Here is a 13157-nt window from a genome sequence, read left to right on the forward strand (position 1 = left end):
AATGATGGAATTATAAGTTAATATATGATAAAATTACATTTTGATCTCCCAAAATTTTTATAATTCGGTTCCGACCCCTCCTAAAAATTTTTATAACTTTGCCCCTGCCAACATCATAAATAAATTAATGTTTTATTTAATATTTTCGTTTAAAAGAAAGATGATTCAACTTTTTTTTGAAAGGCTAATGACCAAATTTAACTTAAAAAATAAGGTCCAAAATGACAAAAGATGTAAAAGTCAAAGGCTAAATTTATCATTACGCCAATAATATTTTACATAATTATTTTAATTCAAGTATTTTTAAATTGATTACTAATAATTAAAATTAATAAATACAAAAGCTTGATTCTTTCATAATTTAATAGAGAATTTTCTAGTGATAAGATTTTCCTCTTAATTTGTGGCACCTCTAACCCATATTCATCGCCAGAATAGGGTTTCAAGGCATTACCGGAGATTACAGAACATTTTTGGATAATTTGAGTCATTTATAATTCAACGTTTATCGGTTATAATTGGGCATATGACCAATTTATACACAATTCATTCATATGTTTTCCTCTTCCTCCTCTCCATTCCACATCCCTAATGTATATAACACGCTCATAAGTAACATTATCTATAATCTCACTATTTACTTATATATATTCAAAGCTGTCAATCTGTGTCATAGTCACTAAATTATCTTTATCTTGAGCTACAGAACTCTAAATTAAGATCCGCTTAATGTTTTTGAAACTAGATTCATATATCTTTCTACCATAAAAATTTCAGAATTTTTAGTTCAACCAATTAGTGCAGTAAAATCTTCAAATTTATCCTTGTTCTGCTGTTTGACAACTTTGACCTTTGCTTACTAAAAATTAATTATCTCTTAGCAAAGAATTTGGATGATGTTCCCGTTTGTTTCTCTTGAAATTAGGCTCATCAAGAATTTAAACATATAAATTTAAACCCCTAACTATTTTTCTCCAATTTTTTATGATTTTCCAAAGTCAGAACAGAGGAACCCGAAATCATTCTGACCTTATCTCACAAAATTTATTATATCACATAATTTACAATTTCATTACTTACACCGTTTCTTCTATGAGAAACTAGACTCATTAAGCTTTAATTTCATATTTTATTCATCTTCTAATTTGATTCCCACAATTTTTGGTGATTTTTTTAAAATTAGACTACTGCTGCTGCCCAAAACTGTTTTAGTGCAAAATATTAATTACTATTTTGACCCTAAACTTTTAATACATGACAATTTCATCCCTAGACTCGGAAAAATAAAACTCTTACAATTTAATCCTTGTTTCAAGCCTAATCATTCTCATACATGTCAATAACAGCCCATGAATTCCATGGAATTTCATAATTTTTCCACAAATTCAATACTTTTTCAATTTAATCCCTAAAACATGTTTTCATCCAAAATTCTTTAATAAAATACCTTTAAACATCCATTAACATCTCAATTTCATCATCAAATAACAAAAACCATATGAACTTATCAATGGTATCTTCCAAAACTTTCAACAAAATCAAAAACTAATAGAATACCAAGTTGGACCTAACTGTAAAAGTCCAAAAATATAAAAATTTGAAGGAAAAAAAAGAAAAAATTGAACTTACTTGAAGCTAGAATATGAAAGACCAATTCAAAACCCTCTTCCATGGTTGTGTTTGACTGAAAGTTGAAGAAGAAATGGTCTTGAAATCGTTAAAATAAATTTTGGCCACATAAACTTTATTGTAATTTCAATTTTGTCCTTAAATACATAAAAATCTTTGATTTCTTTTAACAGTATGCCGCCTCAGCCACTTAAATTGGTCCATTTACTCTTTTAGTCCTTCCTTATTTAATTATTTGAGCTATTTAATCATTTTAGTAAATTTTGCATCTTTTTAATTTAGTCTTTTTTAATTAATTGTCTGCCGAGTAGTTTGGGAAGAACAAAACAAACCCACCGATTATAACTTGCTAGTTCCCGTAATATTGACACTCCGTAAATATTTATAAAAATATTCATGGCTCGGCTTATGAATTCGAGATCTCGATATCTCGTTTTAGACCCAATTTACCAATTAAATTATTTTTAAATCACAAAACTCACTAATTCAAAAATTCTTCTAAATTCACATTTGACCCATAATTATTAATTTATTAAATTTTCAAGCCTACTTGGAGGATTTAATGATCCCAAATCATTGTTTCCGACACTACTGAAAATTGAGTTGTTACATAATTATGATTTTGAGATTAGAACTAGCTGCTCAAAAAATGAGAGATTTTTGACAAAAATATAGACTCAAGAAATTAACTTGAGCAAAAAATAATGCCGATTTTCTGGGTTGGGCCTATCAGTCGGGCCTAAAATTTTGTTAAGGCCTAACCCAGTTCATGAACAACTCTAATTAGAACATAGATTTATTTTAGATAAACTATATAGTTGGTTCCTTAATTATGTGTACATTTTGATTTCATCACTCAATTATGAAAAACTATTATTTATTTTTATAATTATTTGAGCTTGTATTTTTTAGTCATTTAGTAGTTAAATAACTAATAAAAAAATATGATTTTTTTAATTGGTGTATATATTATGTTAATTTGAACCTACTTTAAATTTAACTCTTAATACAATACATTGCCTAAGTTAAACTTATTACAAATATTGGAAAAAATCATAAATTATAATAAATTCTAAAATAAATGAAATTATTTTAAAAATAAAAAAATAAAAAATTGAAAATATGTATTTTTATAATTTATTATACACACTTTTTATATTTTAAAATGAATGTCCAATTGTTAATACTATGATTATTTTTTGTTAAATTCATATTAAGTCATTTTTTAATTACATGATCAACAATTGAGTTTTTTTTTAATTTCAAAATGTCACACTAACAAATTTTTAAAAAAAAATCAATAGTGTTAACAGTTGTACTTTAATTTTGAAATATGAAAAATAGAGAGAATAAATTTCTGAAAATAAAAATATAAAAATTAAATTCTAAAATTGCAAAAAAAATGCAAAAACTGTTATTATTAAAAAAGTATTGAATTATGTGAAATATTAATAATAATAATAATAAAAGAGGCAAAAACCTGAAAAACTAAAGTAGGTGCAGATTAGTAAGGAAGGTATCGTTGTTGAAAATGTGGCGGAAAGCAGGATGGTTGTCAAAGAGTTGTATTCCAAGAGGATGTGGCCTTCCCCAGTTTCGCCATCTACTCTGCCCCAACTTTTATTTTAGATAAAGCATTATCCTAAACGATAATTAAAACATCTATATTAGAAAATTTTTAAATATATATTTTTTATAATTAAAATAAATTATATTATTTCTTATTAAAAATTTAGTAAAAATATGCTTAAACAAAGTATTATAAAAAAGACGCTCAAATATCACTTTATAAACGCTACTAAGTGTGTCAATTTCTATTTTTTTTTATATTTATTTAAAAAACCATCCTTGAGACAAATACCCTTCCATTTCCACACAAATTACATTCCTACCACAAAAACCCCTCCTATAAAATTCTTCTCTACCTCCCACTCCATCTTCCATTCGCACTTCGCATTCTCTCGAAAACTCCCAAATTTTCATCTCTTTCACTCACAAACAAGCACCTCCAAATCCAATGGCCGCTGCAGCTCCACCGCCACCACCATCCGCCGCCCCTGAACCTTCCATGGCAGCACCTGAAACAACCCCGATAGGCCACCCCGTCTTCACCAGGATCCGCCTAGCCACCCCTTCAGACGTCCCTTTCATCCACAAACTAATCCACCAAATGGCCGTCTTTGAGCGGCTGTCCCACCTCTGTTCCGCCACCGAATCCTCCCTATCTTCCAACCTTTTCCTCTCCCCTCCTTTCCATTCCTTCACAATTTTTCTACTCGAACTTTCCTCTTCCCCCATTCCTCCCCTTCTTTCCCCTTCCCCTTCTTTCACTCCCATAGAAAAGACATTCAACTTCGACATCCCCGTAAACGACCCCGAAAAAGATGCCTTCTCGATCTATTACGGGGACCAGCAAGTTATAATCGGTGGGTTCGTTTTGTTCTTCCCAAACTATTCGACATTTTTAGGGAAACCAGGGTTTTACGTTGAGGATTTGTTCGTCAGGGAATGCTACCGGAGGAAAGGGTTTGGGAAAATGTTGCTGTCGGCGGTGGCGAAGCAGGCGGTGAAAATGGGGTACGGGAGAGTTGAATGGGTGGTTTTGGATTGGAATGTAAATGCCATTACGTTTTATGAACAAATGGGTGCTAAAGTTTTGCCTGAATGGAGGATTTGCAGGCTTACGGGTGATGCTCTTCAAGCTTATCAAAATGCAAATGTTTAGCTGTTTTGTGTGAGCTTACTGATGAGGAAATAAAAAGGATTTTTCAGTGTTTATTTTAGTCGGATTCTCAGCCAAAGACTGAAAGATTCGCTTCTTCGGTTTATATTTGTATTTGCTTGTTATGCAAAGTTTTAGTTTCAGAGTTGTGGAATGTTGAATTTCTATGGGTTTTTGTTGTTCGGATATACTGTTACTTTTTGCTATCAAAACAGGGTTCTGATTACTCTTGCAGACTTTATATCCAATTCTTTTAAACTTTTTTTGTTTTTGTTTATTGAATGGTTTTGAAATGAAATATAATGCTTTAAATAATTACATTTTTTTCTTTTTGAATTTATTATTTTAATGTGTTTTTGACATAAATTACGAGTGCTTCAAGAAATTTAAAGAATTGAAACAACATAAAGAGTAATTTCTACACAAAGGGATTGCCATAGTAGCACAATCCACAGAAAACAGAAGCTAAGAAGATTTTCCACTCTTTTAAAAGCATTCAAATGATTGGAGAATGCCAATCTACAAAAGGGATCAGTTTACTGCCTAAAGTATGCCTAATCAGAATTTTCGAGTTTGTACATGATTCCGGTAGAACTGTTACGGCGCCGGAACCGATAACCTTGTGCGTGACAGATGAAACCCAACTATAATGACAAACTTCCAGGCTCAAGAGTCAATGTAATGCCCGGTTTTTCGTCTATGCCGACTAAAATCAGACACAAACCTGAAAGAAAGGCCACAGCCTTCAACCTTGCACTTATACGGGCGTTCTCCAGTGTGCACCCGTATATGCTCGGTCCTAGCCCATGCCCACTTGAATGACATGGAACAACCTTTCCATGGGCACTTGAGGGGCCTATCATCATCGTGGACTCGTTGATGAAGGACTGCATATTTGTGGGAACGGAACTTCTTTCCACAGCCTTCGTACGGACACCGATTGCGTTTGTGCAACCTCAACTCTTCCTTTGTCTTGAAACTCATATGGCAGCCTTCCAGGTCACATCCATGAGACCCTTTTTCGATTATTATCTTCCTATGGGCATGAGTTGAAGGTTTCCTCGTCTCTTTTGTCTGCAGCCCCTCTGAGGATGCTTTGTCTGCATCAAAACTGCTGGTTGCATCTTTCCAAGCCCTTGGCCTCAACCCTTCACATGGACTTCTAATAAAGCCATCACTGCCAACCTTTTGACATGTTTCCTCCAATTCTCTCTTCCTCTTTCGTCCCATGGCATTTGATTTACAATTTACCATAGCAGACTCAAGATCTCCATTCTCTACAGAAGAACAAACATCCGTGCCATCATTTACATTCACAGTAGCACAAGTTTCTCTATGAGCTCTTGAGTAGTTTTGGATTGGGATAGTTGTCTGATTTATAGGTGTATGACAGCAAGAAGCAGATTCTTCATTCTTTTCATATCTATTAGGGTCATTTTCATGGCTGTCAGCATCTGCAGTTGCACCAACACACAGTTTCTTCGAAGAACTGCTATCCTGCTGAATCTCGGAGCAAGCTTCCATCATAACAGGAGTAGGCTGCTTTTCTTGGATTGGCAAATCGGAACAAGTTATAACTTCATCCCCACCAGTTCCTTTTGTAGCTTGGATATCTTGCAACACTTCAACATCTAAGGCCACATCAGTATGACAGTCTTCTTCGGCACCAGGATTCTTGGAAATTGTGGAATATTCTTCCACAGAGAGATCAGTAGACTGATGATCAATGCCTGCTGACGTGAAAGAACCAGATAGAAGTACTTCCTTCCTTGCATTAATCTGGATTTCCTGCTTCTGTGCTTTATTCTGGGAAACTGTACCGTCACATGAATCTGCCGCAGCAAAGGGCTCCTTTGGAACTTCAGATCTTATAATCACCTCAGAGTTATTTCTGCTGGTAGCTTCAGTTCCTTGCTGCACTTCGTTCTCAGACGTCATACCTGAAAAAGCCCCTCCGTTTATAGAAAATTTTGGAACAGTTATGTCCTCCAATCCTTGATTGTATCTTCCAGCACATCGCTGAGCAGAGTGTGAACTTGCTGAGTTACCATTTATCAAACCATACCCGGAAGTTGGTTCATCACTCTGTTGTTCAGAAACTGGGTTGCAAACCTTGGTAGCAGTGGCAGTATTTTCCAAATACACTTCACCATCCGCAACAAGACAGAATTTAGAACATTTTTCAGCAGGAGAAATCTCACCATTCTCACTGTTCCTTTCCATAAGCTTGTTCTCACATTTCTTTATAGAACCAGCACAGGCTATCAAACTCTGAGCTTCATCATCTGGACCCGTTTCCTCCACAATTCTGTTCTGGTCCCTTTGTACAACTGAGGTAGTTGGGACCTCAAGCTGTGCCTGAATTGACTCACTTCTGGCATTTATCTTGGATTTATTTCCTCCATGTTTATCAAGAAATTGACTTGAAGCAGCCGAATCTTCTCTTGGCAAGTCATTCTTCAACAGTTCAACACCCCCACCACCTCCAGTTGAATAATCTGATTTTCTTTTTTTCCTTCTCGTATACTGAATAATTTTCTGCCCATATTTAGAAATGTCGCTATCAAGTTTTTCCATCATTATTTCATCTACTTTCATTTCAACGCTTTCACATGGTTTAGAAGGTGATGGGTGGTTTAACTTGCCTTTTGAACGAGATTTTCTCGACTGCCATTTGATGTTAAATAACTCCAAACTGCTATATTTATCGGTGAAAAGACCACTCAATGGTAGTGCATGCTGAACTTGCTTAAACGAAGAGTTCTTTCGGACTTTGACACAGTATCGCAAGTTAACACCAAGTTTGGAGGTCCAGTCTTCCTGAATTTCATCATGTTCATCATCAATTGCAAAATTGATCAAATTTAGATCCTCTTCAGATGCAGCATCTAGTGGAACATCATTGTAATTAAAAGGGATACCAATATCGTCCGCAACAGGTATTGCATTTGCCTTTATCTTCTGATAATCTAACAGATCAGAGAAAAAAAGTAAGAACTAATTCAAGACTACAACAAAGAATCAAATATAAGAAATGGTTGCACATCAGATAGTAGAAAATATTTACAGATAAGGGACTTCGGTGTGTCAGATACGGGTATGAGTCCAACACGGATAGGTTCAATTTTTATAAATTTCCATCTATTTGGAGGACCTTTAGAGGATCATATCTCCATACTTGTGTCAGAATATGACTCAGAAAAAAACGGGTGTTAGGAATGGGTACTCACCCCCACGGGTTCGTTTTTCTTTTCTACTTTTTGACAGGTTGTTGATAACAATGGAAACGTAGCCTAAATGTAGATCAACTAATTTGATGTATAGAAAAATGGGGCAGACAGATTTGAACTCAATCTTACCTGAATGGCAAATTACCAGCATTTTTGCTCCACCTTTGGACTGCAAAAGCTCCTCAACTTGAACAGCATGCTCCAGGCAGAAAACCCGAGGTCTCAGATATTTATTAGAGGTGTCCCATCCATCGGAAAACTTGGTTATTGATGGTAATGCCGACTGCTTGGAAGGAAGAGATAGATCCAGAACATGATTGAGATTGTCTGCAGAACAAAGCACTAGATTAACTTATCACTCCAGATGCCCGAAAAAATGGGGAAGCAAACAATTAAATCCCTTCAATTTCTTCCATGAAAACTACTATAGCATCATTGGTAAATAACCCACTCTCTTCCAGGAACCTGAATATAGAGAAAATCACAACACTTGCCATATCCAAGTCTGGATATGCATTGGACATCAATGTTGGACATGGGTACTTTAAGAAAAATGAAGAACAAGAGCAACATAGGTTCCAAGTTTTTATGGCAACAGATCTTTAAGTTACAGGACAATAATCCAACTACGTATCTGACAGTTAGAGTGAAGAACAACATAAAGTAAAAAATGAAGTGATGCTGAACACGAGAAACAGATAATTAGTAAAGGTCCCTTACCTGAAACTGAGCCCTCAATAGGGCAAGAATGGGCATTCTTAGGTACCAAGACTGTTGGACCTTGACTAGAAAGATGATCCACAGGTAGAAATTCCATTGCTGCTCCCTCAGATGGTTGTACCACAGACATAAAAGGATAACCCAGAATTCCACAAGCAACACAAACCAATGTCCCCGAATCAACTTGAAAATCGCAAGTCAAATCATCATTCGAATATAAATAGTTCAGATTTTCCATGTAGAAGCACATCTCATCTAAGAGATTCTTTTGATCAGATTTATCTTCACCATGAATATCAGAAACATTTTCTTGCATTATTGTAGAATCTGTAGCAGTTCTGCTGGGCAATTCAGAATCTCTGCTCGTATAAGGAAGTAACAAAGGGTCCCACATTATTGCACGATAAGTCGATCCTCTCTTAAGAAGAAGAGATAACAATTTATTTTCGGTCAACAAGTCTTCTACAAAAGCCTTCTTTACTAACACCTCTCGTTCTTCCTTCAAGCGGTCTCTCAAACGAGAACTGCGAGCACCAGGTAGCAAGGATCTTGGTACCCTGGAATGAAAACAAATTAAGTGAAACAAACTTGAGAAACAACAGCTCAATAGATATTACCAAAGCACTACAAAAATTTATGGAGAATTCTATTTTCATTAAGCTTGATGAAATTAAAAGAACGGATGGTACCATTTTGGTTATAGATTGTTCGAAAAACTAAAATTGCAATTTGTTTTGTGTCTAAAATTGTTCTAAAAAAAGATGGCATAATTGGTGGGTTATTATGGAATAACTGCAGTTGATTAAACCATTTCAACAAAAGTAATGCAATAATTTTGGTTAAAGATGGTTTTAAAAACTAAAAACACGAGTATCGAACACAAGTACTTCAAGAGGCATAGAATCAGAGCAACATAGCAGATTACTATACCAAGCCTTAAATTTATCAACTTAAAATTACAAACAGAAATAGCAGCCTATAGGCCCCTTGCTGCAATTCCTGACATGCTATCTAACACAGGCAATCCTTATCCAATGAGCTAAGGAATATTAACAGTATAAATCTTCATAGTGCCAAATTTCCAAAACAGGTATAGCATAACTTCAGTCCATGGTTTGCTTACAAACTGACCTTGACATGAACGACATTGTCAAAAGGTATAACAGCTGCTGATGAGAAAGCATTGGAAGATAGTTCATAGCTGCTCTACGAACAGCAGCATCTTTAGCAACTTGAAGCCACTGTGGAGTTCCAAAGTTTGCAGCTTCCCCGCAGTTAAAACCTGTTTAGTAAAACAATTGGCCACAACAATTGATGAGAATTAGAATGAGAGAACAAAGTCTATGGTAAATGTATGTTCAATTTTTTCATAGATTTCAATGTATTTAGAGGGTCCTAGGAGGACCATGTACCCATATGAATGTGTGGATATGCATTAGAAATTGGTACTTCAAGAATAATGAAGAGTTGGAGCAACATAGTCTGAGACAGTTTTCAGATGTAGGTTCAAGATGACCACACTGAAAGGTCTCTCTACATTGTGGTGGACTGGTGGTTTATGTATTATAGATCCAGACTGATAGCTTCTAGTTGGTCCTAATTCTATTCCCGGGTAAAATCACATACATTATAAGGATCTTTGCAAGTAAGAAGTCCTACTTCAGAACTCATTTTGAATACCTTCTTAACATACTCGTTAATGAGATCACCATCATCAACAGCTTGATCATGGTTACTAGATAGACTCCTCCTGCACCCAACCCGGACCAAAATGCTTTAGCAATGAAATCCTTCCCTATCCCCTCCCTTCTTATTCTTCTCCCGAAGGAAGAAATTTTAAAAGTGAAAAAGAAAGCTATTATTCTCATAATTATGATAATCATTAATTTCCAAAACTGTCAGCGGAGTGAAACTCATCAATCCCATATGGAGCCCCAAATTTTCGCAAGTATCAGCACATTTGTTATGTCATGCCTATCATTTTCGGATAGTTTACCCATATTAGAACCTAACCGTTCATTCTTACAAGATCATGTCAGGCTAAAATGTCTGCCTATTCCAAAAGGAAATGGAGAAAAAACCTAGTTTTCTTGATGAGTTATGCCGTTGAAGAACTGACACATTCATTTAATATTTGCACAATTTGTATTTCATGCTTCTAATAGTCAATAAAACATAAATGAGCATGTATTAGATCCCCAGTAAGTAGTTCGACAATCGATAAAATTCTTGAAAACTTGAAAATTAACAACAAAGAAATTACCATGGCTGAATCCTACATGGTAGGCTCTCGGAAAAGTCACAACAAATTCACCAGGATTCTGTATTAACCTAAAGAAACAACACAATAAACATAAATAGGACTTCAAATGATTCAGAAGACAACAACAAATGACAGACTCTGTAGTACAAAGCTAGCCTCAAAAGTTTTCCAACAATGGGACATTAACATCCTCACATCTGCGAGTTCAATATCATTAGGGGATCAGGGGAGACTGAGGATAAAATTTTTCAAAAGAATAAGATCAACTCACCTGCAACAAGGAATGCCAGATGCGACAATCAACTCAGGTGATAGAAGAGTTGTCTTCTCACCCAATAATGACAGAGCAGCTGGCAATAAAGGAAACTGAAACTGAGTTACAAGAAAGATATAAAAGTTGCAATAATCAACTAAATTCTGATAGATGTCAAATGTTTCACTCAAGGGAGGTATTCTAAACATTCTAGAATTAGCAAAATCACAATTTTATAAGCCTCCCACAAATTCTATGATTGGTGAGAGATAAACAATTCCAGACTAGAAAGTCCAATAAAATATCTACTATAATCTGTAAGCCAGAAACAAAATCATGCAATCTGTTCTTAAATCCCACCCAGAGGTAATGCTCAACAACCTAATATACAATAACAAAAAGTGACATACCTAAGCGGTCGATGTTTCCACCATAAGCCTCGGCGCGGATAACCTCCTCAAAAGCAAATGCATGATCTCCAGGAACAGCATACCAAGTCTTTGAAGAACCAGTATGAAGAAAATTCATGCTATGAAGCTCATGGTCTTCAACATGCCATGCAAACCAGCTAAACAACATGCCAATATAAACCATGGGAGAAGTAACACCAGGAATATCATCAGGCATAAATCGTGTAAGTGAGCCAGCTGAGCGAGCAATCACTTGAAGGTTCCAAGGACTATTTGAAAGCTTCCAACCTGCAGTACCTTCCATATCATTACTAGCATTTCCACTCTTTCTTTTAGAGTGAGAATTTACATCTGATGCAATGGCTGACAATGTAGTAGATGACTTGGGTGTTTCTACACGTGTATCTGGACCACTTTTAACAGAAGTATTGTTAATCTCAACCATTTGTGAATTATTTACAGCATCAATCTCATCTTTCCTGCATTCAGAGTTTTCCCTTCGGTACGACATCCTCTTTCTCCTCCTCCTATGGAAATACCGAAATTGACCCTCTGGTTCCCCGAAACCTGATCCAGGGACATCATTAGCATATTCCACATATATAGACTTCTCTGAAGCCACCTTCCAAAACAACGCCTCAATATGCAACGGTGATACCTCCTTAAGCAGACCCAATAAACTCTTTGCAAAAGTCTTCGACTTGGACTCAAACTGCTCCAACGTATAAATCTCTCCACTTTGCCACACTTGTTTCTGAGCACCACATTGTGGACTACTAACCACCCCTTTCATTCTCTTCCCACTCCGTCCCAACTCCTGATGCCGAGTCGTAAACACCGCCCTTCTTTCCCGCACATCACCACCACTATCCCCAAAATTCGAAACAGAACCAATACTCACATCACTTCCTAATTCCGGAGACTTGGCCAGTGACCTATTCAAGTTGTTAAAGACATACCTTTTTGATGGTTTAGGCAACGGTGGGATAATCTTACATATGCCATAAGCACCAGCTTCTTTCTCAATCTTTGATATATATGCAATAGGGTCAGCAAACTCGGTATCAGTTGGCCGAAATTCAGGTGCCAATGGCAACCGTTTAAGCCATTTTGGCATTTCCACATTTCCCATTTACAACAAAAATTCTAAACAACAAGGAACAACGTAAACCAATCAAATCATTAACCTTTAACATACATTGCTCATGGAGTAAAAGGCATGAAAATTAACAAAAAACCAACTCTCAAAGTCACTAGATTCCATTGTTCTAACACGTTTCCAACATGGGTTTCTCTTGTTTCCTACTTTTCCTTCAATTGAAACTACATAAAACTCCAAAGTTTAGGGAAAAAGTTCGAATCTTTTTGCTTGAAAAAATCTATCAAAGAAATTGGAAAAGGGAAAAAAATTAAAACCTGGTGAACCGCCTGAAGCCGCTTGAAAATCTTGACATTAGTTTTGACAAAGCGGCAAAGAAGAGAGAGAGAAAGCTAGGTTTTGATCAACCGAAGTGGTGCAAGTTAGCAGGGGAGAGTGGAAAGGGCTAACGTGCAAGGGGGGATGTTGATGCGAATTGGGTGGACCGTAAGATATTAGGTGGTTTGATGAGGCAAGATTGGGGTGTATTATAATAGGCCACTTGCATGAAAAGAAGTAAAAAATTTGATGAAAAGAACATCTAGGGTGTTAGAAAAGGATTTGGTTCAACTTATGGGACCTCTATTATCCATGGGGTAAATTCTTGCTTAATCACTCAACTTTTAAATCACTTTCATTTTGATCACTCAAAATAAAATTCTTATAATTTGGTCACTGCCGTTAGATTTTCTTTTTTTCATTTTATTCGCCAAACGTTAAATCCTGACTTGGCACATCACACCACCATTTTTTTCCTCATCTTCTTCCTAACCCATATTTTCCCCTCCACAC

General features: G+C 35.8%; 2 protein-coding genes across 2 annotated transcripts; one reads left to right on the top strand and one right to left on the bottom strand.

The window, feature by feature from the left end:
• Positions 1-3524: 3524 nt before the first annotated feature.
• On the top strand, positions 3525-4577 carry LOC107904074 (probable acetyltransferase NATA1-like). The gene has a single exon (XM_016830342.2). It carries the CDS (start codon positions 3647-3649, stop codon positions 4352-4354), a length of 708 nt encoding a protein of 235 aa, XP_016685831.1. The 5' UTR covers positions 3525-3646; the 3' UTR covers positions 4355-4577.
• A 240-nt stretch (positions 4578-4817) lies between these two features.
• Positions 4818-12872, bottom strand: LOC107904076 (probable lysine-specific demethylase ELF6). Its single transcript, XM_041094724.1, has 8 exons — positions 12644-12872; positions 11228-12550; positions 10836-10914; positions 10565-10632; positions 9433-9583; positions 8302-8858; positions 7711-7908; positions 4818-7320 (listed from the first exon to the last, which is right to left on the bottom strand). The coding sequence occupies exons 2-8, from the start codon at positions 12357-12359 to the stop codon at positions 5018-5020; spliced, it is 4488 nt and encodes a 1495-aa protein (XP_040950658.1). The 5' UTR covers positions 12360-12550; positions 12644-12872; the 3' UTR covers positions 4818-5017.
• Positions 12873-13157: the final 285 nt, after the last annotated feature.

Source organism: Gossypium hirsutum, chromosome D05, assembly GCF_007990345.1.
Source record: "Gossypium hirsutum isolate 1008001.06 chromosome D05, Gossypium_hirsutum_v2.1, whole genome shotgun sequence".
NCBI classification, from domain to species: Eukaryota; Viridiplantae; Streptophyta; class Magnoliopsida; order Malvales; family Malvaceae; genus Gossypium; species Gossypium hirsutum.